At 40.9% G+C, this 25,820-nt stretch overlaps 1 protein-coding gene across 7 annotated transcripts in view; it reads right to left on the reverse strand.

Moving 5' to 3' along the window:
• tspoap1 (TSPO associated protein 1) overlaps positions 1–25,820 on the reverse strand; it is a 102,805-nt gene that overhangs the window by 51,032 nt on the left and 25,953 nt on the right. For 6 of the 7 annotated variants that reach the window (XM_080749775.1, XM_080749776.1, XM_080749774.1 and 3 more), the window contains exons 3-6: positions 22,215–22,322; positions 20,638–20,766; positions 18,099–18,275; positions 13,238–13,429 (exon numbers count right to left, since the gene is read on the reverse strand). In XM_080749775.1, coding sequence (XP_080605901.1) covers positions 13,238–13,429; positions 18,099–18,275; positions 20,638–20,766; positions 22,215–22,322 — 606 coding nt within the window. The remainder of the gene's footprint in view (positions 1–13,237; positions 13,430–18,098; positions 18,276–20,637; positions 20,767–22,214; positions 22,323–25,820) is intronic. The other variant, XM_080749778.1, reaches the window with a different exon arrangement.

A 25,820-nucleotide genomic window follows, 5' to 3' on the forward strand; every position in this document is an offset into this window, starting at 1 on the left:
GCCAGGGATTAGCAGTGAGCCTCCTACCTAGTGGTCTAACTACAATCACAGAGTAATCCAGGGGGAATCCCTCTGGCCTGGACCACGACTAGAACACATTAGCAGCGAGCCTGTCTTTTCTAATTAGACTGTCTGTAATTCTCAGGTGGTTTCAAAAGAGCCCTTATTTTCAGTCGTCTCGAGTATTTCATACGTTTCTAATGTGTGCTGTTCCTTCAACCGAGTGGTCTTTCTGATGTCCAGCTGTTGGCAGTGGTGTAATGTAAACTAAGTAATTTAGTAATTGTTTTGGTATTTGTACGTTACTGGAGTATTTCCAAATATTGTACTTTTACTCCACAACAAATTTTGGAAACTTTAGTTACTAGTTACTTTTCAGATATAAATTATAATATTATAAAACATGCATAAGCCACTTTAACCCTATTTTATACCTAGGGGATGCGTATTGGGTTTGTAGATAGTCTATTTTCAAACATTTTGTACTTTTGCATTTGGTACTTTAAGTACATTTTGAAGCCAATGCTTTTGTACTTTTACCCAAGTACCTTTTGAATTATGGACTTTTACTTGTAACAGAGTATTTCTATATTGCAGTATTGATACTTTTACTTAAGTACAATATGTGAGTACTTTTTCCACCACTGTCCATGGGTTGGGGGTTAAAAGTCAGGAATCAAGTGTCTAATTTTAGACCACTCCTACTTATGTTCTGAGTGGAAGTGGACCAGTGCAGCCAAGGCCACGACCCAATAACAGGATCAAAGCCACGTGCCACAGGTGAAAGTAGTCTTCACACTGTATTAGTCGGCCATTAGAGGGGCCGACCACTCCCATACGAAAGAACTTAGTGTTTTTCACATTTTATCGTGCCAAAATATTATCCTAAGGAATGCTCAACACTCAACTTCAAATGTCACAGTCGCAGCTTACAGTACGTGCACTAGAGCGATAAAAAAATGTAAAGACATGAATTAAGTTTTGGAGTATATGCATATGCACAAAGATGGCTTCTTGCAATGAAAACATGGTCTGTTGCTTTAAACACTTCTGGATTTGATTTAATCAAATTTAATGTAATAATGTAATATATTTCTGGTAGAATTTAGCTGATCTGTCTGTCAAATTTGCAAAAGCCTTAGGAGGTGACATTTACCCCACTCATAGACAACCCGGCCTGGCAGAGACCTAGTTTTCTTTTTAGTAAAAAGGAATGCTTCAGTCAGACATCACTCAATGTAACGTTTCAGGCAGAATGTCAACCAGGCATAAGAGTGATTTTGGAAGTATTTCAACAAAATAAACAAAATGTAAGTTCAGTGAAGCCTCGGCTAGCTTGGGTGCAGACACTAAGAGCGGACATGGCGCAATGAATCATATCTGTAAAATAAAAAAAGGTGCTCGGGTGGCACAATGGTAAAGTCTCTGCACACCACCATGGAGGTTGAGGGTTTGAAACTTTGAATCCACTGTGGTACAGCTGTCTTGGCCCATGTTAGGATGGCCCAGTAGGATGCAACAGCAGTAACAACACAGAAATGTGTGTGGGGAGGAATTAATTGGAATAACGACTAAATCGGGAGAAAAGGGGGTAAAAATAATTACACTACTGTAAATATAAATATAAAAAAAAAGAATATATATAACCAGACTTTCACTTGGGTGTTCATTTCATGTCTGTCCGTCTTTCTATCTTTCTGTTTTGTGAGTACTCTATAACAATTTAATGTCAATACTCAAAAATGGAAATTATACTTTAAATGCCCATCTCTAGTGATAGGTCACCTCAGCTACATCTAACATGCCAACCCTCTTCACTGAGCTAACTGATGTACGGTATACTGAGCTTTCTGCATGGCACAAACTGGAGATGTTGTTTCACCAAGGTGACTGCTAAACCTTGATATTGGCCAAAGTGAGAAACAATCACTAATAGGGCGATATGACTTCAGATCAATATCATGGTTATTTCAAACCTTTGCATGGGTCCTGGGTAGGACATGAACGTTACAGACTGCAGCTTTGAGTCTGCAGTATGAATGCAGTTTTGACACCCATATGATCAATACGTTACTGATCAGTGCAAATATACCAGTATGTTGATTGTGTACACACCCTCTTTCAAACTACACTAAAGTTAATGCCAAAACAGGTGCATGTGCATGAACACATCATGGTTACTATATAATTACGAGGCAATATGTCTTTGAAGAGGTAATGTGAGTGTTTGTCCAGACCAGGGTTATGGTTATCAGAGAAAATAACAGAGGGACAATATTACATAAGGACTCTTCTCTTACACAATGTTATGTCTGACATCACGCTCTCACATCACTGTGATGTCAGGGGAACCACACTAACATAATCCCTTTTATGCCCTTATATGGAGATTCCTGATGTTATCAATATTAAGCCCATATCTAACAGGACTTCATATGGGAATGCCCATATATGGAGGAAGACAGCCCATATCTGTTTGGCTGGTACTACAGACAGGGATCTCCATGTATGGGCATAAAAGGGATAAGGCTGTAACCGAACTTTCGTAGGTTCGAACGTTCGTTCATTACGATAGCAATCAAAGTTCTATGTAGTCTTATCAATAATTGGAAAGTCATGAACATAGTCTACTGCAGGGGTTCCCAAACTGTTTTGGCTCGGGGCACCCCTATAAATATTTTTTTTCATCTGAGGCACCCCTACATTATTATATTCCTAATTTTCACTCCCAGCACCTTATATTTATAGCATATTTTAGCAATTATGTTGCGAGGAAAGCGAGATAATAGCCATGTTGGTTAGAACTGACTGAAAATAACTTTATACTTCAAGATGATACTAAATATATTTTTAAATATCAAAATAAATTTCAAATATTACCAAATTATCTCGCGGCACCCCTGGACTGCCGTCGCGGCACCCCAGGGTGCCCCGTCATCCACTTTGAAAACCCCTGGTCTATTGTATACACAGACACTGCAGAGACACACTCCACAAATTCGAGGAGGTGTCCTCTACAGGGTGTCACTCAGGAAATCGGTCTATACGGTATAACACTAGGTTCTACCAAAGATCAACATAACATTTCCATAAATCACCATTATAATATACATGTAGCCTACTATGTACAGTATGAAGGTGCTCATAACAAAGGGGATGCTGGCAATCATGGTACAGTAGAAGCAGTGGTTCTCAACCTTTTCAGGCTGTGACCCCCAAAATAATCATATTTTAAATGGTGACCACCCACCCTGACGAGCACTAAGAGTTGAAGCATTACATTTTGTATAACACGGTTCTATTGTGAAAATAGCCGATCTACATGCTCACAACGCCTCGCAACATGTAGATCTGCTATTTTCACTATTTCTGACAATTTGGCCAATGTTTAATTTGTCATTTTAGAGGCATTAAAAAGTCCTTAAATTGTCACTTTAGAAATGTGCAGATACCCTCTATACACTTAAACTTTATGCTGGTTTGTTTACTGTTGAGTGAGAAAACAATGTTGCACATTAAGTTAATCATCTGTGGACCCCCCAAAATAATACAGTATAATACAGTATTATGCCTACTGATTATATCATCGGTGGTAAAATCTCAAGATTTCAACACTTTTCACTTATGTTTTTATTGATGCAAAAACAGTGACTATTTCACCATGCTAACTTTTCAGATTGATAAAGGCTGTAGTTTCCATTGGCTTGGAATCCCCATTGATAATGTCATTGGTAGGCAGGTTTCTGAACTGTCCAAACCCTGGACCACAGCCCCTATGTTTGATCATTATGTTTTTAACTCTATAACTCTGAGATTATTTCTGAAAGGAAAGTGCAACACAAATAAAATGTATTATTCCAATGAGACCTGGAACCCCATTATGTACTGTAACTACTGTATACCTTTCAACCCGGGAACCCCTTTGGAGGTATTTGTTGCCATTACAGTAGCTAGAAGAAATTAGGCCATGACAGACAGACATTTCTTTTACTATTTTGAAAAACATTTTAAAATACATCGACATTGTGAGCTTGTAGATCAGCTATTTGAAATATTTAAAAATGTTTTTCAAAATAGTAAAAAATGGCAAAAGAGTTTAGGCATAAGGGGTAAGGCATGGACGAAAATAGAGCTCTATATGTCATAACTTGACATAAAGAAAAATGGTGGAAATATCTGCTCTATAAGCTTGCGAGGCACTGGAAGCCTGTACTGTAGATCTGCTATTTAAAAAAAAAGATGTTTGAAAATGTATGAAAATGTTATGACGATTATGCACAATAACTACAACTATCTCAAATAATTGCAACCATATAATAATTGTGACAGGCCTAGGTTTGATAAATTCAGATTTGTCTGTATGCTAAGTGACCCACAATCTCCGCTATCTATCAAACACGATCTGCTATCTTACTGCCCTTCATGCCGGCTGGCATGTAGGGCAGCAACAAAGGATCTTCACTCTTATCTGTTCTGGGCCAGCGTCTTTATAGTCCCCCAGGTGTAATGCAGGGTCTTCAGCTCTCCCTCCACTGTCCTACGTCAGGTGTTCTTGGGTCGGCCTCTTTTACGTTTACCGTCTGGTGTCCAGTGAAGGGCAATTTGGGTGATGTTGTCCTGCTCTCTACGGATTACATGCCCATTGCCCAATCCATTTCCGCCGCCTTCTCAGAAGGATGGTAGCCATGTTTTCCTGTTTACACAGACTAAGAAGGTTTTGATTGGAGATGGTTTTGAGACAGAATTTCCACTGTATTTTCCGCTTTTGGTGTGGAACATTTGACACTGTTAAGCCACTGTAAGGTGTTTCTGGCCTTGCTGAGTTCAGCATCATCAGCTCGGTCTTCTTCTGGTTGATCTTCAGACGTATTCGCTTTGCAAAGGTGTTCAGATGCATGTTTTCTCTTGCAACTGCTGGTGTGTGTGAGAGAACAAAGCTATGTCATCTTTAACGTCGTGATCTTCCAATTGTGAGAAGAGAGTCCATCTGATGCCTCTTGTTTTGTCTTAGTGGTCTTCTCATCACCCAGTCCATGACCTGGTTGAAGACTAATGCAGACATAACACAACCTTGACTAGCACCAGTTTTGACTGCAAAACGGGTGTGTTGACTATTTCCAATTAAGCATGTGAAGTTGTTATAGAAACTGTTGAAGAGAAGGACAAGTTGTTTTGGAATCCCATATTCACATAGTATTCTCCATGAGAATACCATCAAAAGTCTTCTCGAAATCCACAAAGTTGATATACAGTTCCCTCTGCCACTCTGTACACTGCTCTATGAGGTTGCGTAGGGTAGGGTGAATATATGGTCAACACATCCTCTGCCTTTTCGGAACCCTGCTTGTTCCTCTCTAAGTTGTTTGTCTATCGCATCTGAAATTCTCTCATTTTGACGAGGATTTTGCTGTAGATGAATAAAAGGGTGATGCCATGCCAAGCCAACAGCTGTTACAGTTGCTGATCCGCTCATGAAAAGGGGTATTCTTTCTAGCAGCATTTAGTTGACTTTAAGTAGCATTTTATTCAACACTGACTGACCCAACACACTAACCCATGCAATATATCAATATATTTAACACTGACCCAACACACTGACCCCTAACCCTAACCCTACAATTTGGCCCTAACCCTACAATTTGGCAAAGGATTTTGTCAAACATTCATGTCCAACCTCAGTGAAATTTGTAAACAATGTCTAGTCAAGTTTAGAACACAATAATGTCAGCAAACTATACACATTGTGAGTGCTGTTCAGAGTATTTCTTCTGAAAAAATACTATAAAATAAAAATTGAGAGATTCTTTTCTTCACAGCAAATAAGTAAATATAATATCCTCTATTAGTTCAAAGTAGTGTTGCCCGATCCCGATCACGTGATCGGATTGGCCGCCGATATGGTCATTTTTATAAGATCGGTGATCGGGGAAAAAAATATCGAAAAACCCAAAAAAAAACGTTTTTTTTTTTTTTCAAAAAAATATTTTCTGGGAGTAGTGAAAGTTACAGGTAAGGTGAATGCGATATGAAACGTAAGCTTACCATAATCACAGTAATCCTTAATCATTTTCAATCATATTCAAGGGCTTTTGGAGAAATGAGACAGACACAGAACCCTGCAGAGGGGAGGTGATTGTGTCAGACTCTGTGTCCAGCTGGCAGCTGATGCCAATAAGTAGTAATGGCCCCTTGTTAGTGGATCAAAGGAAGGCAATTATGTCTCTCTGCACTGTCAACTAGCTGCTACAGATGCATGCTTTTCAAGCAGACTGGTTAATTGGTTCTTAACTTATTTTGTTTCAACTTTAAAAATGGCCAATGTTTTACCAGTTTTTATATAGTTTGTTGATTATTTTTGATGCTGTAATGGTCTATTTTATTTTATTTTTTGAGGTATTAAACAGGTTTTAAAAGTCCTTAAATCGTGACTTCACTGCCAAATTTCAAAGGCCACACCAAAGGTCTGCTGCACAATGCTTGAGAAACACTGCACTAGTAGGCCTATATCACTATACACTACTCATAAGCTTTGTTTTTAATTTGTTGATTCAGTGCTGCACTAAGTGATAGAATGAATAGAATTTTTTTTCCTTAATGCCTTACCAAAAGATCGGATCGGGAAAGATCGGGATCGAATCGGAAGCAATAATATTTGATCGGTATCGGATCGGGAGCAAAAAAAACGTGATCGGGGCATCCCTAGTTCAAAGTTAAATATAAACAGCAAAGACACTTATTTCTAACTAAATATAGTTCTCAAAATGGAAGGAAAATATTATTACATTGCTTTTTTAGATAAAAAAAAAACACCTGGACCTACATTTCTTTTTGGAGGCTAAATAACATGAAAACAAGGTAAGGAAGCGATTTACCACGGAATTCTCCTTTAAGATCTTTGTGGAAAGGAAGCCTTTTTAGACATTAAAGGACAAATCATTAGTATAGTCATTATTTAAAGTACAAACTTGATCTTGAGATCTTGGGATCAAATTATTCTAACTGAATGTTGTAATACAATAGTAAACATAAATACTCTCATTACTGTCCATACAGGACCCTGAAGTACAGTATCAAAATAAATTCTATAAATATCTATGGGAATGTGATACTCGGCTGTTATATCCAGAAAATAGGTAGTAGCTGTTACACAGCTGTTACACAGCTGTTATATCCAGGAAATAGGCCCACATATTTCAAATAGTATACATATGAACACACAGACACTATATATAACTACAGTGTAGTGCAGTGGTTCTCAACCTGTGGGCCGGGAACCCTATGCGGGGTCCCCAGATGACAGTGAAGTGACAATTTAAGACCTCTTAAACTCATTGAATGCTTTACCACGAGTTTCCAGAGTTATCCCATATGCAGGGCACGAAATTAACTTTTTTACTTGGTAGCACCGGTGCTACCACTTTAAAAAAGTAGGAGCACCAGAAAAATATTAGGAGCACCCAACAAAATTTAAGGAGCACCAATATGTAATACATTTTTTGAATTAATTAAAAAAGATATATAATAGTGCAGACACAAGAAGAGTGGGCACTAAGCTAAGGAAGAGTGGGCAGTCTGGGCACCTCAATGTAAAACTGTCTATTTTGTCCAAAATGTTAAAACAATAAAATATAAAAAAAAAAAAAAAAAAAAAAAAGTATACATGATGTGAACATGCACGGTATGTCAGTATCATACCTACATTTATCCCTTATGCCCAAAATTATTGGATTCTGGTTTTGTAGCAATTATAGAAATAGGCCTTAATTATTTTAACATTTTGGGAAAAATAGCCAATTTTACATCAAGGTGGCCACTCTTCCTTAGTGCCCACTCTTCTGTCCCTCATCCATCCATCTCTCTGAGACAATTAGGCAACAGTACATTCTGATTATTTACAACAGCTTCAAAATAAACATACCAGCCATGTGTTCGATCTCTGCCTAGCCCTTGCTCCCACACACACACAAAAACAAAAACACACACACAGTCAGAATGCGTGTGTGCGCTTGAGCTCCGCCCCCCCGCTATCCGCTCTCTCGATTCGCACGCGCGCACACACACACACACACACACACACACACACACACACACACACACACACACACACACACACACACACACACACACACACACACACACACACACACACACACACACACACACACACACACACAGCGAGTGTCTCTCCTCTCAGATCAAATCTAAACGTCTATTGAAATAATGTACTCAACGCAGCAGCGCTCACCAGTGCTCCGTTCCCGTTTGTGTCAACAATCTCTAGACCAGAAGCTAATGCTGTTAGCTACAACGACAGCTATAGTGGCTGGCAGCAGCTCGCTCAGAGGGAGTGGATGTTAATGAGCGCTGATTTTGGTTGACTCTGTGTGCCGTTTTTGTCGCGCCACAGAAATTATTGACAGTCGCACTGGTGCTCCCAAATATATGTATAGGGTGTGCCAAATGTAGTTCTAAGAGCGGCCATTTCTTGGGTAGGTGTTCTGATTAGACTATAGCATTAGTTCTATGCAATCAAACAATTGAAACACCTGTGTTTTGACCCAAGAAATGGCCGCTAAGGACTACAATGACGTAGCAGCTGGCACACACTATAGGTCGCACAGATTCAATTTCAGGCGCCTGCATATGTCCAGGATGCCATGCCCGAGTTTCCCGGGGTTTTGGGCAGTTTTTGCAAAAAATATTTTTGGACCTCCTTCTATGTACTAGGCATGATCGTGATCGCGAAATTGCATGTTTGACCCATACAAACGCCATCTTTCAAACATGGCAGCCATGTTTGTTTACATTTGATGAAAACATAATGGCTGCTATCTCATGAATGCCTGAACGGATTTCCAAGCGGATTTTTTTGTTTAAAAGCTGTGAACAGCGTGCACACACGTGGTGCATGATCTAGGCATGGGCGTGCATGATCCGTGCACTATGAATTACATGGGAGATTTTTAAAATGCAGCGAATGTTAATATCTCAAAAGAATATGAAAGAAAGAAAATAAAAAGACCATTACTGCATCAAAAGTAATAAACAAACTATACTATAAAACTCGTCAAACATTGGCCAAATTTTCAAATATTATTACAAAGAGGCAAACATTAAAAAAATTGCTGATCTAAAAGCTCACAACGCCTTGTAATGTGACCCGTTTTTATCTGTGGAACCGAGTCAAACTAAATTGAATGCCTCATTCCTACTATCCAAGTTCTTGTCAGGAAGGGGGGTCCGCAGTTCAAATATGATTATTTTGGGGGGCCGTGGCCTGAAAAGATTTAGAACCACTGGTATAGTGCACAGGGTATACACATACACATAAACTGGAGGGGAAAAAATGGGAAAGTCCTACGCTAATTAATCATCTTGAATCTTACTGCACAAAAGGTGTCTTTACTAATACAGAAAACACAGGTTAAAGGGGTACGATCCATTATGCTGAGGAAAGCTCTGATAGAAACATTTGTTTTTTGATGCTGCGCCAAGTAAGAAAAGAACCTGAAAGGACTTTAAGTGGTGAGGGGCATGAGCCCCTATAGTGGGTAAAAGGGTAAACATTTCACGTAAAATCTTAAAGAAGGCTGGAAAGAAGACTGCATAAGGCTGCAATGAGATGTTAACAATGATGAGGTTGCAGCATCTAATAAAATGAATAATGGGTGGGTTAGATAATTGGGCAAGTATTGTCAACAGTGACCCCACACACACACACACACACACACACACACACACACACACACACACACACACACACACTTTTTGACCTTTCTTAAGTGTTTAACCTGCACAAGATAACAAACTACTAAATCAGCCTAGGGAGTCACGCCCTTTTAACATCTATAGTATCTCTCTAGCCAGTGTCTGATTCTAGGACTGACAATGACCTCTGATATAACATTCTGTTGGTGAATACATACAGTATGTTAAATACATACTGGTTAACATAATACACGTTCATCTGAATAGATACAATATTTTTCAGCATGTTTCAACTTAAAACTGAAGAGTTAATCGTGTCAAAACTAACACTCAGTCTTCTGCCTTTACACTGTATGTTAGCAGGTTGTATGCTAATCCATGTGAATTGGAGATTGCGTGTGAGCATACATACATACATGCAATGTCACAATGCTACATTTAAAATCTGCCTTCATCTGTTTACAAGACAGCAGAGCATGCGCATCATTTTACCAGACATGATCCTTGCTCACATGTTAACAACATGGGACATGTATGCTTGCACACACTTCACGCTTTGCGGTAACACTGTGTATACTTCACATCAGTGTGGTCCATGCTTGCTAAAGGATCAAGTGCAGCCTGGGCCTGTGCATACGAAAGCAGGGTCAGATCCCATTCAGCAGGCCCTGGATGCCATAAGCACATTGATGTAATCCCTGCAGACTACTGAAACGGGTAACTGGATCACTTCTTTTAAAAGCACCTTAATGGATTGGCCTGGCCGTTGATTTTCTTTTTAATATTATAGAGCATATCGATATGCATCAATCAAACGCTTTGATCAAAGGGTGTTGTCGTGCTGTCATTGACTAGGCCTTGTCCATGTCATGTCCATGCCATGCAAGTAAGTGGCACTCCATTGTAGGCCGGAATTGGACTTCCCCCGAATGGATTTAAATGATAATTAAAAAAATAACACCAACAACTTGCAAAGAAATACACATATTTAGCTGTGATTCATAATGCACTTGCTATAGCATATGGACTGTGCCGTACAGGACGTGAACATGCATATAATCTCTTCAAAAACAATTCTGTCATTTATGGTACATCTACCCCAAGAAATAAAACCAATGCCTTTAGCCAATCCACTTGTACTCTGCATTTCCCATGGCACGGTTTCTTATCATGTATCCTGCACTGTAGTAGCAAACCTGCACTGGTTCAGTCTGACATGTAAGCAGACACATACCGTACGAGATTAACCACTGACATCCAAATGCAGAAACCGAGGTGCATAAATGATGACCTACCCCTTCTTCTGTGATCTGTGGCAACGTCAAGGCTTCCTTTGGCCCCCTAGTTATCCAGTGCAGGGCGAGCTATAAAAGTCTCTGTTGCGGTTAGAGTCTTACCTACCACCCAAAACCCTCTCCCGACTGCCACAGCAACAGAGAGCGGATTACTGGACCGTACCATTCTGTTGTTAGAGGGGATTAGAGCATGGCCCCTTTCCTGGAGTGTGTGCGAGTCACTGTTGGTGTGTGTTTGCCTATGTGTGTGTGTCCTGCAAACAACAGATTACCCAGACCAGCATTCTCATTTAAGCTTCAAAAGGAGTAAATACGTTTCACACAAAACCTTAAGGCAGGGGTCTTCAACGTTTTCAGGCCACGGACCCCTTAGTTGAGAGAGAGATGAAGCAGGGACCCCCACAACCTTTGCATAGATTCCATATAGATTAATCGTTTGACAGCACGATCATCAGTGTATTTTGGATTCATGTCAATTTGTGTTTTCAATTATTTAACCACTTGAACCTTCAATACTTAATACACTTGACTTTTCGCTCTGAACTTAGTCTGCTCTTTTTCCCCTCACACCAAACCTCTTTGCCGAAAATAGCCGATCTACAAGCTCACAACGCTTCTTGTAGATCTGCAATTTTTGGCCAAAGTTCTCAGAATATGGACACTAGGGTTCAAGTGGTTGATATAAAAAAGGAGAAAAAAAGTTTCTATCACACAAAGATTTGGAGGTCCCCCTGTAGTAACTCTGAGGACCCCCTAGGGGGTGATGCCACTTTCCCTTGTTGCAGATGTTCTTTGAGGTTTACTAACACAAATAAAACCTATGGTACAAGCTACTTAAGCTGCTTTGTGTGGCCAGAAAATGCATTCTATTCAATTGGATACAGTAGAAACCTCCATCAGTGACTCAGTGGTACAGAGAAATATACAGAGTGCAGCCAATGGAAAGACTCAGAGCCAAATTAAAAGAGAAGGAAGACGATTGTCTAAATATTTGGCCGCTGATAAACTATTTGCCCAAGGATCTAGCTACACTGATTTATAATGGAAGTGATGCGCTGGATTGGAAAGCCCCAGCTGTACTCTTACAGTTCACCTTTTAGTGTGCCCCTTGTGTGGAGATGTTACCACTCTGAATGATTGACTATGTGTATTGATAAGTATGGATAATTGTATGAACATTGTATTGTGCTGTTTGCCCGTATTTTTGTTTTTGTCTGGTTTTTGTTCTTGTTTCTTTTTGGTATGTCTTTAATTTGTTTTATTGCAGTATGTACAATCTTGTCACACCTTTATGTGAAAAAAAAAAAAACTACAGTACTAGGCTGCATTTGCTAAATTGTTCATATTTGTGACATCTTCACTGACCGTAAAAGTCATCACTCCACTCCTTAGATGTACTGTACAGTAGAGGACCAGAATTAAATACCAGAGTATGTGACTTGTTTATCTTGATCAGGCCCAAGTTCAAGACAGGGAATCATCTCATTAAGGCTTGTGGCAGATTAGTATCAGCTCTAACTGCGAGCCATTATATAACACTGCAAAACAGCATCCATGCCAGTGTAAACATGCTAAGCTTTGTCTTTTTCTTTTTTAAAGACAAAAATCCCAGCAGAACAAATTCCACATTAAATGCCAAACGTAATCCCAACAGTAGTACTAAGGCCATCCACCCCTTTGGTTAAAAGACATGATCTAGCCCACTGTTTCCCAAACAGTTGGTCGGGACCCATGTTTGGGTCGTGGATCTTTTTTTAGCTCAAGACAAAATCACCTGTTAAAAACTATTCAAATTTTTTCAAAAGGTTTTCATAATTTCAATAAAAAAAAAATATATATATATATATATATCCACAACTTTCCAATGTCCCATCGTGTATTACGTAGAAGGTGTGCGTCAGTTTCCGGCGTTGCAGCCAAGAATGATCTACAAGCTCACAACGGTTGCATCTGCGACAACAAGCCTGCTGCTATCCGACGGCGCTTACCTACAACTTGCGACTCAACAGCAGATTTTCCCTAATACAGTACAGTCATTTAGCATTCAACATTTATCATATCAAGGAATGTGAATACAGCTGTTTAAAGATTTTGCTTGCAACAGAAATATCTACAATTAAGGAATTTAGCAGACTCATGCTTTGACTCTGTGAGCAGTAGTTTGGGTGTGCATGAAGGGACTTGATCACCAACAGGGGTCAGAGTAGAGCAGGATAGAGCGGCAGGCAAGTTACCTGTACTTTCTCTCCTCCCTCCTCCATCCTGACATCCACAGCCTTCTCCGTCCCCCCAGGGACCCCAGGGCTTCTGTTGTGCTGCTCTTGGGATGAGGTGACCGACAGCTGCCTCTGAAGTCGCAACACTTCCCTCTGGGACTCTCTCAGAAACTTCTCAAATTGCTGCTTAGCAGATGGGACGGGGGAGCCCTACAGAGCCACAGAGACAGTCAGAAAAGAACACCTCCGTCAATTTACTACTTTATTTCCTGCTAAATCGATATTAACATTATATAGTAGTTCATGACTTCAGGGCATTGTCTTCTGTCTACTGAAATTATGTTCTGCAGAGTAATATTGCAAGTATTCCTGCATGTGCATCATGTAGTAATTGTCTTTCAGTTGTTGTTTGTTTTTCGTTGGAGTTGTCACAGCACCAGACTACATACAGCAACATCCTTTCATGAACAATAAGGTGAATCAAATTTTCATTCTAGTCCATGTACTGTAATACAAGTCCAACAAGTAAAATAAATAACAGTCATGTTATGTTTGATTCTATGTGGGATGAGTGTGTATTTGTGTGGGTGATACAGGTATGTCCAGGGGGCTGTTGGTTCATATGATCAGGGCCAACCAGAGTGTGACTATCAAGACAAATGCAACACTGTGGAGGTAATGTAATGTACAGCCACCAACCCTGGCTGGCTGTGAAAGTCCATATTGTATACCAATTAATGATATGGAAAACTCAGATGCAGGGGTCATCAACATGTCCATACACAGACAAATGTGTCCGTGGTAAAGACTTGGCGTTGTCTGTGGCAATTTTCAGATTGTCTTATTTACACACCATTATAATGTTCTAATTTTTATCATAAGACCCACTGTCAAGTTTCCAGATTTTCTTCAGAATATGTAAGACACTTATTTACTACGACACTCTGGTATATTCCAACTAGTACTAGTGGTAAATGGTAAATGGTGCATTTATATAGCGCTTTTGATCCAAAGCGCTTTACAGAGATTGTGCATTACATTCACCCATTCACGCACACATTCATACACCGGTGGCGGAGGAAACCATGCAAGGCACCAACCGGCTCACCGGGAGCAATGTGGGGTTCAGAGTCTTGCCCAAGGACCCTTCGACATTAACTCAGGGGGAGCCCGGATTCGAACTGGGAACCCTTCGTGCTCTAATAACGGTTTCTCTACGGTTTCTCTACCCCTGAGCTATGCTGCCCCATTAACGCTGAGAGTTCAGAACCTTATGGTCATTCAGGGCTATCTCTTTATGTGTTTCTGGTAATAAGCACTAAATTATTTACATTTTTACATAACGTATTAAAATGTTGAATGTTGTATTCTGTGAATCAGTCCCATCTACAGTCTAAAGCAGTGGTTCCCAAACTTTTTAGCCTGAGACCCAAAAGAGAAATTTCTCCCCGGGACCCAAACTGAAAATAGCAGATCTACAAGCTCATGGCTATTTGTGGAATATCTTTTAAATGATACATAGCTTGCGAGGTTAGTTCAGGCAGATATACTTGAGAGGTTCACGATGTGGATGTGATCAGTGTTGTGCATACGCCATTCGCTGATGTGGCAATCAGCTGATCAATTGGCCTGGTATTTAAGGTCACCTGGGTCTGTATTCATCCTGTGTTCCTTCTGCGTATGCCTTCTGGTTTGTTAGGCTGTTTGCTCCCACCGCCACCCCAGCACCACCAGTGGACTCTTCTATTAGTTCTGTTCCCCAAGGGGTTTTTTATTTTATATACAGTATATATATATATCTTAATGGTAAATGATGGTTTTCTAATTGTGCTGAGCAGGGAGAAAATGGAGCAGAGCCTGAACGCAAAGATTAAATATTACATATACACTTGCATTCACATGTTTCAAATATTAAATATATTTGTTCATTCATTCTATATTGGTTCATTCTATTCGTGAGTTATCTTACTGAATTGTTTTCATTTTATTCATACATTTCTTCTGAAAACGTGTTTGAAATTTTTTTTTAATGTATGAAAAAGAATATATGTTTTTTTAATATCTAGAAACAAAAATAACAAAAAGGAGGGATATTTACTCGCTACTCACAAAAATCAGTCCGCAACCCACAATTGGGTCCCGACCCACAGTTTGGGAAACAGTGTGCATGGAATAAATACCTGTACTGTCGATCTAAATTAATCTGGGTTATGTGTTACCGAAAATAGCATTTCCATGATTGGATCAGCTTTATTGTAGTCGTGGAAGTCACAACAATCTGCCTCTGAACGTTGTGTGGTGTCATGTAACAAACACTCCCATCTGCTCAGTGCACGGCTACTGTAAGTCTGTAGCACCTCTCAGTAATAAACATGACAGGTGCTCAACCAGGGAAATCAGCTCTTGGTTCAAAAACAGAGAGGCAGCCTGCCTGCACCTCACTGTCATGTACTGTAGGCGTTAGCAATGATGCAAATTTTAATACAGGCTTATGTTGAATTCACACCTGCAGCGTCAAGCAAATGTTTCTGCGAAATGCAATAAATTGAGCATTATCGAAGTTATGAGTGACAGTTTATCGCCATGTGTCAACATGTGTCTGCTACCGAGGTGAAGAAACAGACTGTATGGCAGTAGCGAATATTGCTAACGTTTTTAACTATTCAAGATTGAGCAACTACATGGCTTAAAATCAATGAATTGTTTCCAACAAGCTGCCAGAGACCAGCATCTAACATCTGTACTTCTCCTCCCTGTCTCTAGGCTCCCCAGCCAGGCATAGCCGCTGGCTTTGAGCCAATTTGACCACCGAGCTGTCCCTGCTCTCTACCCAAAATAATGGGGATATTTGTCTGTCTGTCTGTCTGTCTACAGTATATCATGAGCACCAGGCACGTGCACACAGACATCAAAGGGGGCTTGAGCCTGCCCCTTTATCCGTCTGTAAAAAGTGCCCTCTCCAGACCATGAATGCTGTTTTTACTATGGTGAAAGAAATGCAATGAAAATGCTCTTTCCATGCCATACTTGAAGGCAAGAGAATGAATTGCCTTGTGCAAACTCTTCTGAACTTGAATGCAGCATCTTATGTTGAAAGAATTACCCTCTCTGTGTAGAAATCCATGTCATACACCCCATCCCCAGTATTGACTTGATTATGCAGTTCAGTGTGGTATCAAGCACCTAAAATAGTCGACCTCCATGCTCACAACGTAGGACGGCTATTTTCGGAGGTCGGCTATTTTGGATATTTTCACCAAAAGGCCCTTTTTGAAATTTCAGACCCTGCCTCTCTCCTTGCAGGGTATGGGGGAAGTAGCCAGGGTGCGTACAGCTAGGAAGCTGGTCTCCATCTTGAATAACCCCTCCCACCCCCTCTACCGCGAGATCTTCGCTTACTGCAGTAAGAGGGGAAACAACCGTTTCTGCTACCCAGGACAGAGGTGCAAGAGACTATGAAAGTCCTTTGTGCCGGCTGCTCTCAAGTTATACAACGAGACACACAACGGTCCCTTGCCAAGGCCAACTAGGATAACCTAGGTCAACCTAGGACAACTGTTACCTAACTCAACTGGAACAATAGTTGAGGTCAGACAATCTCTGATCAGACAGTCTGACCTCTAAGTCTGACCTCTAAGGGAGGGATGCTTGTGGGGTCTTGCTGTGTCACCTTTGTGAAAAAACAAAGCAAAAAAAAACAAGAAAGATATAATATGACTATATCATATCATATCATATCTTTCTTGCTTCTCCTCAAAACTTTGTACCGACAGTACAAAGTCAGGGCCCTTAGCCAATGAGGTGCAGCCAAAGGGTAGATCTTTGTGCCCATACATGGTGTTACATGCAAGTTTCGTAGGAACAGTATTTCTATTTTTTTTTTTATTCTTGATTTATTTGCGCTGACTATGGACATGTATTGTTTGGCCCTGCACTATTGGGTTGTGTTTGTAGTATTGAGTACTATTGCTGTGTTGGCATGGCGGTGCGATACTTGATTAGCATTAACTGTTATGAACACTTTGTTTGGCGCTGCATTGTTTAGTTGTGCTTTACGTATTGTGTATGACGTGACATGAGTGTTGAATGTTTTTTTTTTTTTTTACACTTTATGTATATATTCTTCTTTTATTTGTTAGCTTTTTTGACACTTTATGTGTACATTCGTTTTTTTTTTTTATTGTTTCTTGCTTTTTTTTGGACTGTTCACAACAGTACTTTTTTCTTACATCTCTATTACTTGTAACCTTAAAACTGCTGTGCTGCCTCTGGGCAACTGATTTCCCCCTTGGGATAAAGGTATATCTATCTATCTATCTATCTAACATTCTCTGCACGTCCCTGCTGAGCACACCTTTTTAATAAGTGAGGTGGTCTGAGCTAAAACAACCCATTAACTTTAGGCAATAAATGTGCCATGTAGTTTCTCAATCTTGATCAATTTCACATCTACAGCTGCGAGTTTAAAACTTTTTAATCAACATTTACCGGCTGGTGAAGCTCAGAGGCAAGTCTCTGGCAGCTTGATTGTAAAGTTAGGTAAACTATTAATTTATTTTAGATAATAAATAGACCATGAAGGTGCTCAATCTTTATTAATTTCACACCTGCAACTGCTATTGTACTGATACTAAAACGTTATCAATATTCATACGTATATTCATAATATTGTAGTCAAGTGTAAATGCCTACTCAAGCACAGCTCACTCTGATAAGCTTGATGTTCTGTGCAAAAGCGTCATAGAGATTTTCTCAATTTAAAATTATATTCAGGTCCATTGTCACGTTGTGACACGTTGTGAGCTTGTAGATCTGCTATCTTCGGCCCCCGACTCATCCATAAGACAGAGTATTCATTAGGCATGAGGTAGTTTGGTACCTTTGTGGTGCCGAGCCGTGCCTCCAGCTCTCTGCATTCCTGCTGGAGGGCAGCGATCTCCTTGTCCTTGTACAGCAGTGTATCGGCGTGCTGGGCCAGGTCACGGGCTCGCTGGCGAGCAAAGGCCCTCTTGTACTGCTCCACTGACCCTGGCCTCATCAACGATGGGGAGTTGACCTGCACACACGAGCATGCAGGAGTTATGTGTCAGCAGAGATTAAATGATCAGGAAATTAAATGAAAATAATAGCTCAATACATACACCCATGAGAGGCAGTCAAAGGGCATGATGAGTAGTGATATTTATTATAATAGGTCAGCATATTCCCTGGTGTATGAATTCCCATACCTACTGGGAGAAATACAACAATGTTCGAACACAGCAGCAAGATTTGTGAACTGTTGCGACAAAAGAAGGCTAGACAACCACCCTAAGGACTATAAACCATGGATTGACATCTAGACCTACCGCACATACAGTATAAAACAGAGCTGATACCTTTAAATGCATTTTGAGAAAAAAATAATGCCGTTATTTGTTCCAAAAGCTTTATAGCCTGTATATATATATAAAATGTCACAATGCGACATAGCTCTGTTTACACAATGCTGTACCCCCTCCCAATGTATATATGTTCCCCATTTTCAACTGTTTTTATTTTATTTGTGACACTTGCTTTGGCAATGTAAACGTATGTTTTCTCATGCCAATAAAGCTCCTTTGAATTGAATTGAATTGAGTGAACTGTGAGTTTAAGAAATGGTAGTGGTTAATAATTGAGGTCTTTCTTGGTGGTATAGCTTCTCTGCCTCCGTCCATCAGTGAGCGGCAGGTGGAGAAAAAGGACGGGGGAGGGGCTAGTTAGAAGGGGTCTCTCTGTGTGGTTAACAGGTGCTGTGGCATATCAAAACAGACAAAAGGGCAGGGTGGCTAGGATAGAGAATAGAGTTAGGTGTGTGTCCAGTTGCCTAAAAAGACTTTGGCACTGGCAGGTTGTTTTAAGTATTATGGAGTATCTCTACAAGTGTCTGAAGTAACAAGGTCTATGTTAAATAAGTATTATTATTCCATTATGCAGGGGTTGACACTAAGGTCTCAGAGGCACTTGCCCGTCGGGCAAGTACAGGTCATGATCTACTTGCCCTCAGGTCTTGGCCACTTGCCCCCCCCCCCACACACACACACACACACACACACACACACACACACACACACACACACACACACACACACACACACACACACACACACACACACACACACACACACACACACACACACACACACACACACACACACACACACACACACACACACACACACACAAAATAAAATAAAATAATCATAGACCTGGTTGCTTGTTTCTCTCTCACAAACAAAACCTGGCAACACGGACAGCAGACGAGTCGGAGATGTACACAGAACGCTAACATGCAGACTACAGTGGACACAGTGACACACATGCTGCTCTTGATTAAATGCATTATGTAGCGCAATAGTGTGGATGTGTGTGGCTGGCTACCAACAGGGAGTTGATAGCACGGAAATATTAGACGCTTCGCACGGAAAATAGACGATTCACGGACATTTTTAGCGCTTTAGCGCTGGAGCTCTCCTTCAGCAGCCTTTGCTATAGATTTTGGCACTTTTACGGGAATAGTTCTGTCTTCTTTCACTTTCTCCCCACCGTAAAGCGTGTGCATTAATCTGGCCATGCTTTAGCATAATGTGAGTTTGCACGCCTTGTAGATTAGCTGTTTTCGACTGCTAGCTCACGTAGCCACTGCTTTTACAGTCTATGAGGAGCCACTGGTTGCACGTTCGTTCAGTGTGTGTGTGTGTGTGTGTGTGTGTGTGCGTGTGTGTGTCTGTCTGTGGAGGCGGAGGGATGGACTTGGGAGCGAGAGTGAGATAGAGAGACGGAACACTAGCCCCGTTCAAGTAGGCACAGATCTCATTAGTGTAACTCAAAATGTGCACTTGCCCTGTCGGGCAACCCAGTAGCAAACTTCACCTGCCCGACCTCTTTTTTTACTTGCCCCGGGCAGTCGGGCAACCGTTAGTGTCAATCCCTGCATTATGTATGCCAGGCATCTCCTGGGACAAAGACATCAGATACTGCATGTATTTGTACAATATTATCATCTACAATATCGCATAACTAAGCGGCTTACCCGTTAACAACCCTCATGGAAACAGTGCTTGAATGAATACAATTCCTCCTGATGAAAACTTTACCCAAGTTAAATCTTTTGTGTTCTCATAACCATTCTTAGTGATTCGCCACACTGTTCGAAGGGCTAATTGGGCATTTCTTTCTTTTAAACAATGACTCCCATTCATCATTTGCTGATGAACTATTCCACTCAGCTCATTACTAGACATTATGGTGATTTGGAAACTGGTGCTTGTTAATGAGTCCCATCATTTGGCCCCGATGGGATGACAAGCACGCTGTGCAAAGCAGTAGCGTAGCGTAGCTGCATTCCACGTCCAAGGCATTGTGTGTGTGTGTGTGTGCGCGCGCGCGCAGCATACCACTTTCAGGTTAGCCTCCTGCAGCTTGCGAGCCCTCTCTTCCAGTCTCTTGGCAAGGACAGCCAGCTCTGTGTTCTTCCTCCTTAACCGTCTGACCTTCTCCTCCGTCTCCGGAGCGCTGCTCTTGCGCTGCACACACAGGAGACAAACAGCAACATCTGTCAGGGCCTGCAGCAACAGCCAAAGGCTTTATGCTGTACATCCATCAATTGACAAGAATTATGGATTTTCAACTGATTTAACACTTTTGTAATATCTATGTAGTACTGTATGTCATATTTGACATGCAACACTGTACGCATTAGTCTTACCTTAACACAGTTAAGCCAAAATAAAGAGACTCTCTAAAGAGATAGTCCAAACATACAAGAAAATGATTCCCAAAGGCTCTCCCGTTCCTTAGATATACATTAGCACCAGGTCTGGATTCCTACTTTTGTATTGTCTCCAATATGGTGGATTTACAGCACATATTGACAAGACACATACAAATACCAACAGAAATACAACTGTCCAAAGTCAAGAGTCAACATTCATTATTAGCGACACTTGATGGAAGAAAATAATCATATTCACCTTTCAATGGCATTTCAATGGACAGGCCAAATTATATTAATGTTGACTTTAACAGTGCACGTACAACATGGTGCTTCCTGATTATAGTATCAGTAAATGCTGTCTGACTGGATAAAACAGCATGCATGGATCTAACATTCAGTTCTATATGACACCAGGGAAAATGTAGGATTTTTGCAAGGAAAACCTGGTGAGGCTAATGTCAATACAAGTGAATGAGAACAAGTGAACCAGGACAATTTCTGTATACTGTAAGTACTGTACTTGCAATTCATCAATTTAGTGCTATATCCTACATTTTGTGAAAGGAATGAAGACTCAAAATATATTAAACTAGAAAGATGCAACTGGAAATTGCAAGTGTGGTTGCCGTGACACGAGTCACACTTGCAAATGAATGTCTTACCTTAGAATGCCCATATATGGGCATACTGTGTCAGTCTCATGTGGTCTATGATGTCAGTCAAGTTTTTTAATTAAAGTCAATGGAGAAAAGTAGTTCATGAATAATTGTATATAAATTAAACTACGTATCTCTTAGCAAAATGCACCCCTACGTGTCCTGATGAAGCCGGTAGATTTTACATAATGGCCCAAGTGCGTGCCACCAAAACTGTGGGAGGAGTAGCACAGCAAAATAAAGTTTATCTAGAAAGATGGCAAGATGCATGGAATAAATTAAGTCGTAAAAGTACTATAGTCTGGTTGCCCTGCAGGGCCAACCACATTAATAATGTGTAAATGTGCAGTACAGATGGCTCCCTCCAACCCCCCTCACTTAGCCGGTAATGCTGTGTACTCATGCTGTGTACTCCGGTCAGATTTGGGAACTGCATGACGGTATGAATACATGGATACCGCCCATGTCCCTACAGGGTACATTTGAGCATTTGGGCCATCGTCAAGTATTTTTCAGGTTTCTATTTCCATTTACGCACATACTGTATCTGGCCTACTTTGGAGTCCAGGACACAGACTTGTTCCACATTTTGGAGTCTTACCAGCAGGCCATTCTCCTCCCTCAGAGTGGCACAGGTTTTCTCGAGCTCATTGAGGCCTCGTAGGAGCTCAGAGTTCTGATGCACCAGGAACCCGTAGTCAGTACCATTCTGGGAAGCAAGCAAGAGAAAAGTAGACACACAGTTACAATTTAAGCAATTTGTTCTTGTTATACAATCACCACAACCCATCTATACACTCCTGGCCCCCAAACTGTGGAATAGTGACTCCTTGGTTGCACCAAGAACAACAGACTCACTCCATAGCTTCCGCCGTAGCCTGAAGACTCACCTCTTGACTCCACCTAGGCCCATTACTGTAGCTCACCTACCCCCCAGTGACCATAAATGAAAGGTAGGTTTTTTATATAAAGCTTTTTGGAGCTGTGTGGAGCTCCCTATACGTGGCCGTGTGTGTGGGTCTGTCTGTCTGTCTGTCTGTTTGTCTGTTTGTCTGTCTGTCTGTCTCCGGGTATGTAGCCTGCAGTAACCTTTTCTGGCCTCACATGTTAAGGGAGGGGCGCTGTTGCACACACACACACACACACACACACACACACACACACACACACACACACACACACACACACACACACACACACACACACACACACACACACACACACACACACACACACACACACACACACACACACACACATTTGTATTGTATTGATGTATTACCTTGCTTATTGTATTTATGTAGAGAGCGTCTGCTAAATGCCTAAATTGTAAATTGTAATACATTCTTACATACAAGTCTTTTTGGCTAGGGGTGAATGGAATGAAGTGCTGCAACTGTTCATACCGTTTGTGCTTTGCTGCTAAAATGTAGTGTCTCCAACTCACTAAAATAGCCATTCTCTGCTCAGATGTCAGTCACAGTTTCACTTTCTAATGTTGAGTGACAGATGACAGGCCACTGAATAGGCTTTTCATTAAGATTGCTTAAACAGCCCACCAATGAATACCTCTCTCATTCTTCACTAGCTCAGCACTTAGCAGCCAGAAGGAGAGGTCTCTGCTCTGACGGGCGGCATTGCAGGAAAAGAAAAGTGCGTTGAGAGATACACAGTAAAGACAGTGATTACACACATCGGAAGAATAAATATATAATATAAAGAAGCTGTATAATTATCTTCACCCAAAGTGCCCACCTAGACCTTCGAATTCAACCAGTTGTCATGATGTTTCGCAGACCTTAAAAATGCACTTGGTTTTAGGCATTTACTGACTTGATTTCAGTCCCACTCTATCTATTATGGCTCCTATTATGGTGTGTGTGTGTGTGTGTGTGTGTGTGCATTCGTGCATTCTCACACACACACACACACACACACACACACACACACACACACACACACACACACACACACACACACACACACACACACACACACACACACCCCTGCAAAAACAGCAAGATGCGCAACACTAGAGCATGTGATCATAATTAGCAAGAGGCTGGTTACATCTATACTATAATTTTGCGAATGTCTGTCTGAGTGAGTGAGTGAGTGAGTGTCTGTCTGTATGAAACAGCGTTTCTCCTCGGTGGCTGGAGCAATTGATCTGAAATCGCATCACCATCAGCATATGAACACACCTGACATAACTGTGAAGCCCGTTCGTCACTTTCACAAATCGTATGCTGTATAATAGCATTTTTATGGTGTATCTATATCTATTTAGCCTACAGTACCTTTTGTGACCACACATGTTAAGGGAGGGGCGCTGTTGTTCAGGCCATGCACAATCACACACAAACCCACACACACACACACACACAGGCGGGCGGGCGGGGGGGGGGGGGGGGGGGGTTCTGGCCCTGTTACAGATGTTGTCCAAAATCATGCAGATCGGTACACAGTATCTCTGTAGCCGTTAAATGGAACGGGTATTTCTTACATTGATGCTCCTACATATTAGCATGCAAGCACCAGTTAAAGTTACTTTCCATCCCTCATATACTGTGTGCACAGTGCACATCCCATAATCCACACACTGCACATCATTTCAGAGCTCATATCTTTGAACGGGTAAGGGCTAGTCTTACATAATTAGGGGCTCACTTGTACATTGTACACTAGGTTCAATATGTTGAATGAGATCATGAGGCAGGTGTAAATGGAAGAATTGTGTTCCCTTTAGAGTGCCTCCTCCCATAGCTCACCATGATATTTCCTTACCCATGTTCCTTATCCCATGGGGATTTTATATTATTTAATGAGGTGGTGTGTCAATTTGTCCATAGATTATTGTCAAATTTCACCATCAAGAAGGGTGGGGAATGGAGGATCAATGCTGCGGATGTATCTATGGATGTGTCAGAAAGAAATAATGTCTGGGATGACCTAATTTTACTGGTCAAATTTAGGAATTGTATTGTTAAAGGTAGCGTAAGTGTAAGCGTCATTTTCGGGGTTCCAGTTCCAATTTTGTCAGCTGACATCTTTTTGAGTCACCACTTCCAGTTTCACTTGTTCCAGTATCCTATATATCGTTGTTGTCGGGTAGAAACCTTGTATGTCCAAAATATATGTCCTTTTTGGAGCTGTGTGAAGCACAGGCTCCCTATACGTGGCTGTGTGGGTCTGTCACACACACACACACACACACACACACACACACACACACACACACACACAGCTCCACTTCACACGGGTGTGATTTTTTTGTTATTATTTTAAAAACGATTTAAAATGTGAAAATAGTTGATCTACAAGCACACAAGAGGCATTGTGTTAGTTTGTGTGTGTTTTTTTGTTAGTTTTGTGCAACAGTCTTGTATGATGAAGCAGGGCTTTACTTTAAAAATAAAACGTACAAATGTGAAACTTTGAGATACGAGGTTTCTGCCCGTGACAGTGACAATATGAAAATTGGTATACCGACTTGAAAATGCATTTTCTGATCACTAAAGAGCTGGAGACACAGAAAGACCCATGGTAGGCCTACGGTACAATCACTCTATAAAAATGATTCCTATCAGAATATAGAGATATTTGACACTTGTTGTAACAAAATATATATCCCAGCACCTTTAATATAGAGATCACTCACTAGTCATACTAGACCATATTTTAATACCGGCCGGACGCACACACGCACACGGATGTCAAGCCTCTTGTAGAGCCACACCGTAAAAGGTGAGATTTTATTACCAGAAGGACAATTGAACTTCCAGACAGTTCATATTTCTGTCATTTTTATCAACTTCGTTAATAAAAAAGAAAAAGTTAAAAAAACGAAAGTGCTAGATTAAAAACTACTTGAAAGATGCAATTCTGGGAAATGCAAGTGTGGTTGCCGTGGCACGAGTAACACTTGCTAATGAATTCCGTCTTACCATTTGAATTTTTCCCATTCAAGTCAAAAGGGAAAGGAAATTCACTAATAAATTACTGACCATAATGGAGATCCCTGGTGTCATCAATATTAAGCCCATATCTTGGAATGCCCATATATGGACATAATGTGTCAGTCTCATGTGGTCTATGATGTCAGACACCTCCATATTTGGGAAAGGTTTAATAACACACACCCACCCACCCACACACACACACACACACACACACACACACACACACACACACACACACACACACA

Source organism: Nannobrachium achirus (genome assembly GCF_963921795.1).
Source record: "Nannobrachium achirus genome assembly, chromosome: 19".
Taxonomy (NCBI): Eukaryota; Metazoa; Chordata; class Actinopteri; order Myctophiformes; family Myctophidae; genus Nannobrachium; species Nannobrachium achirus.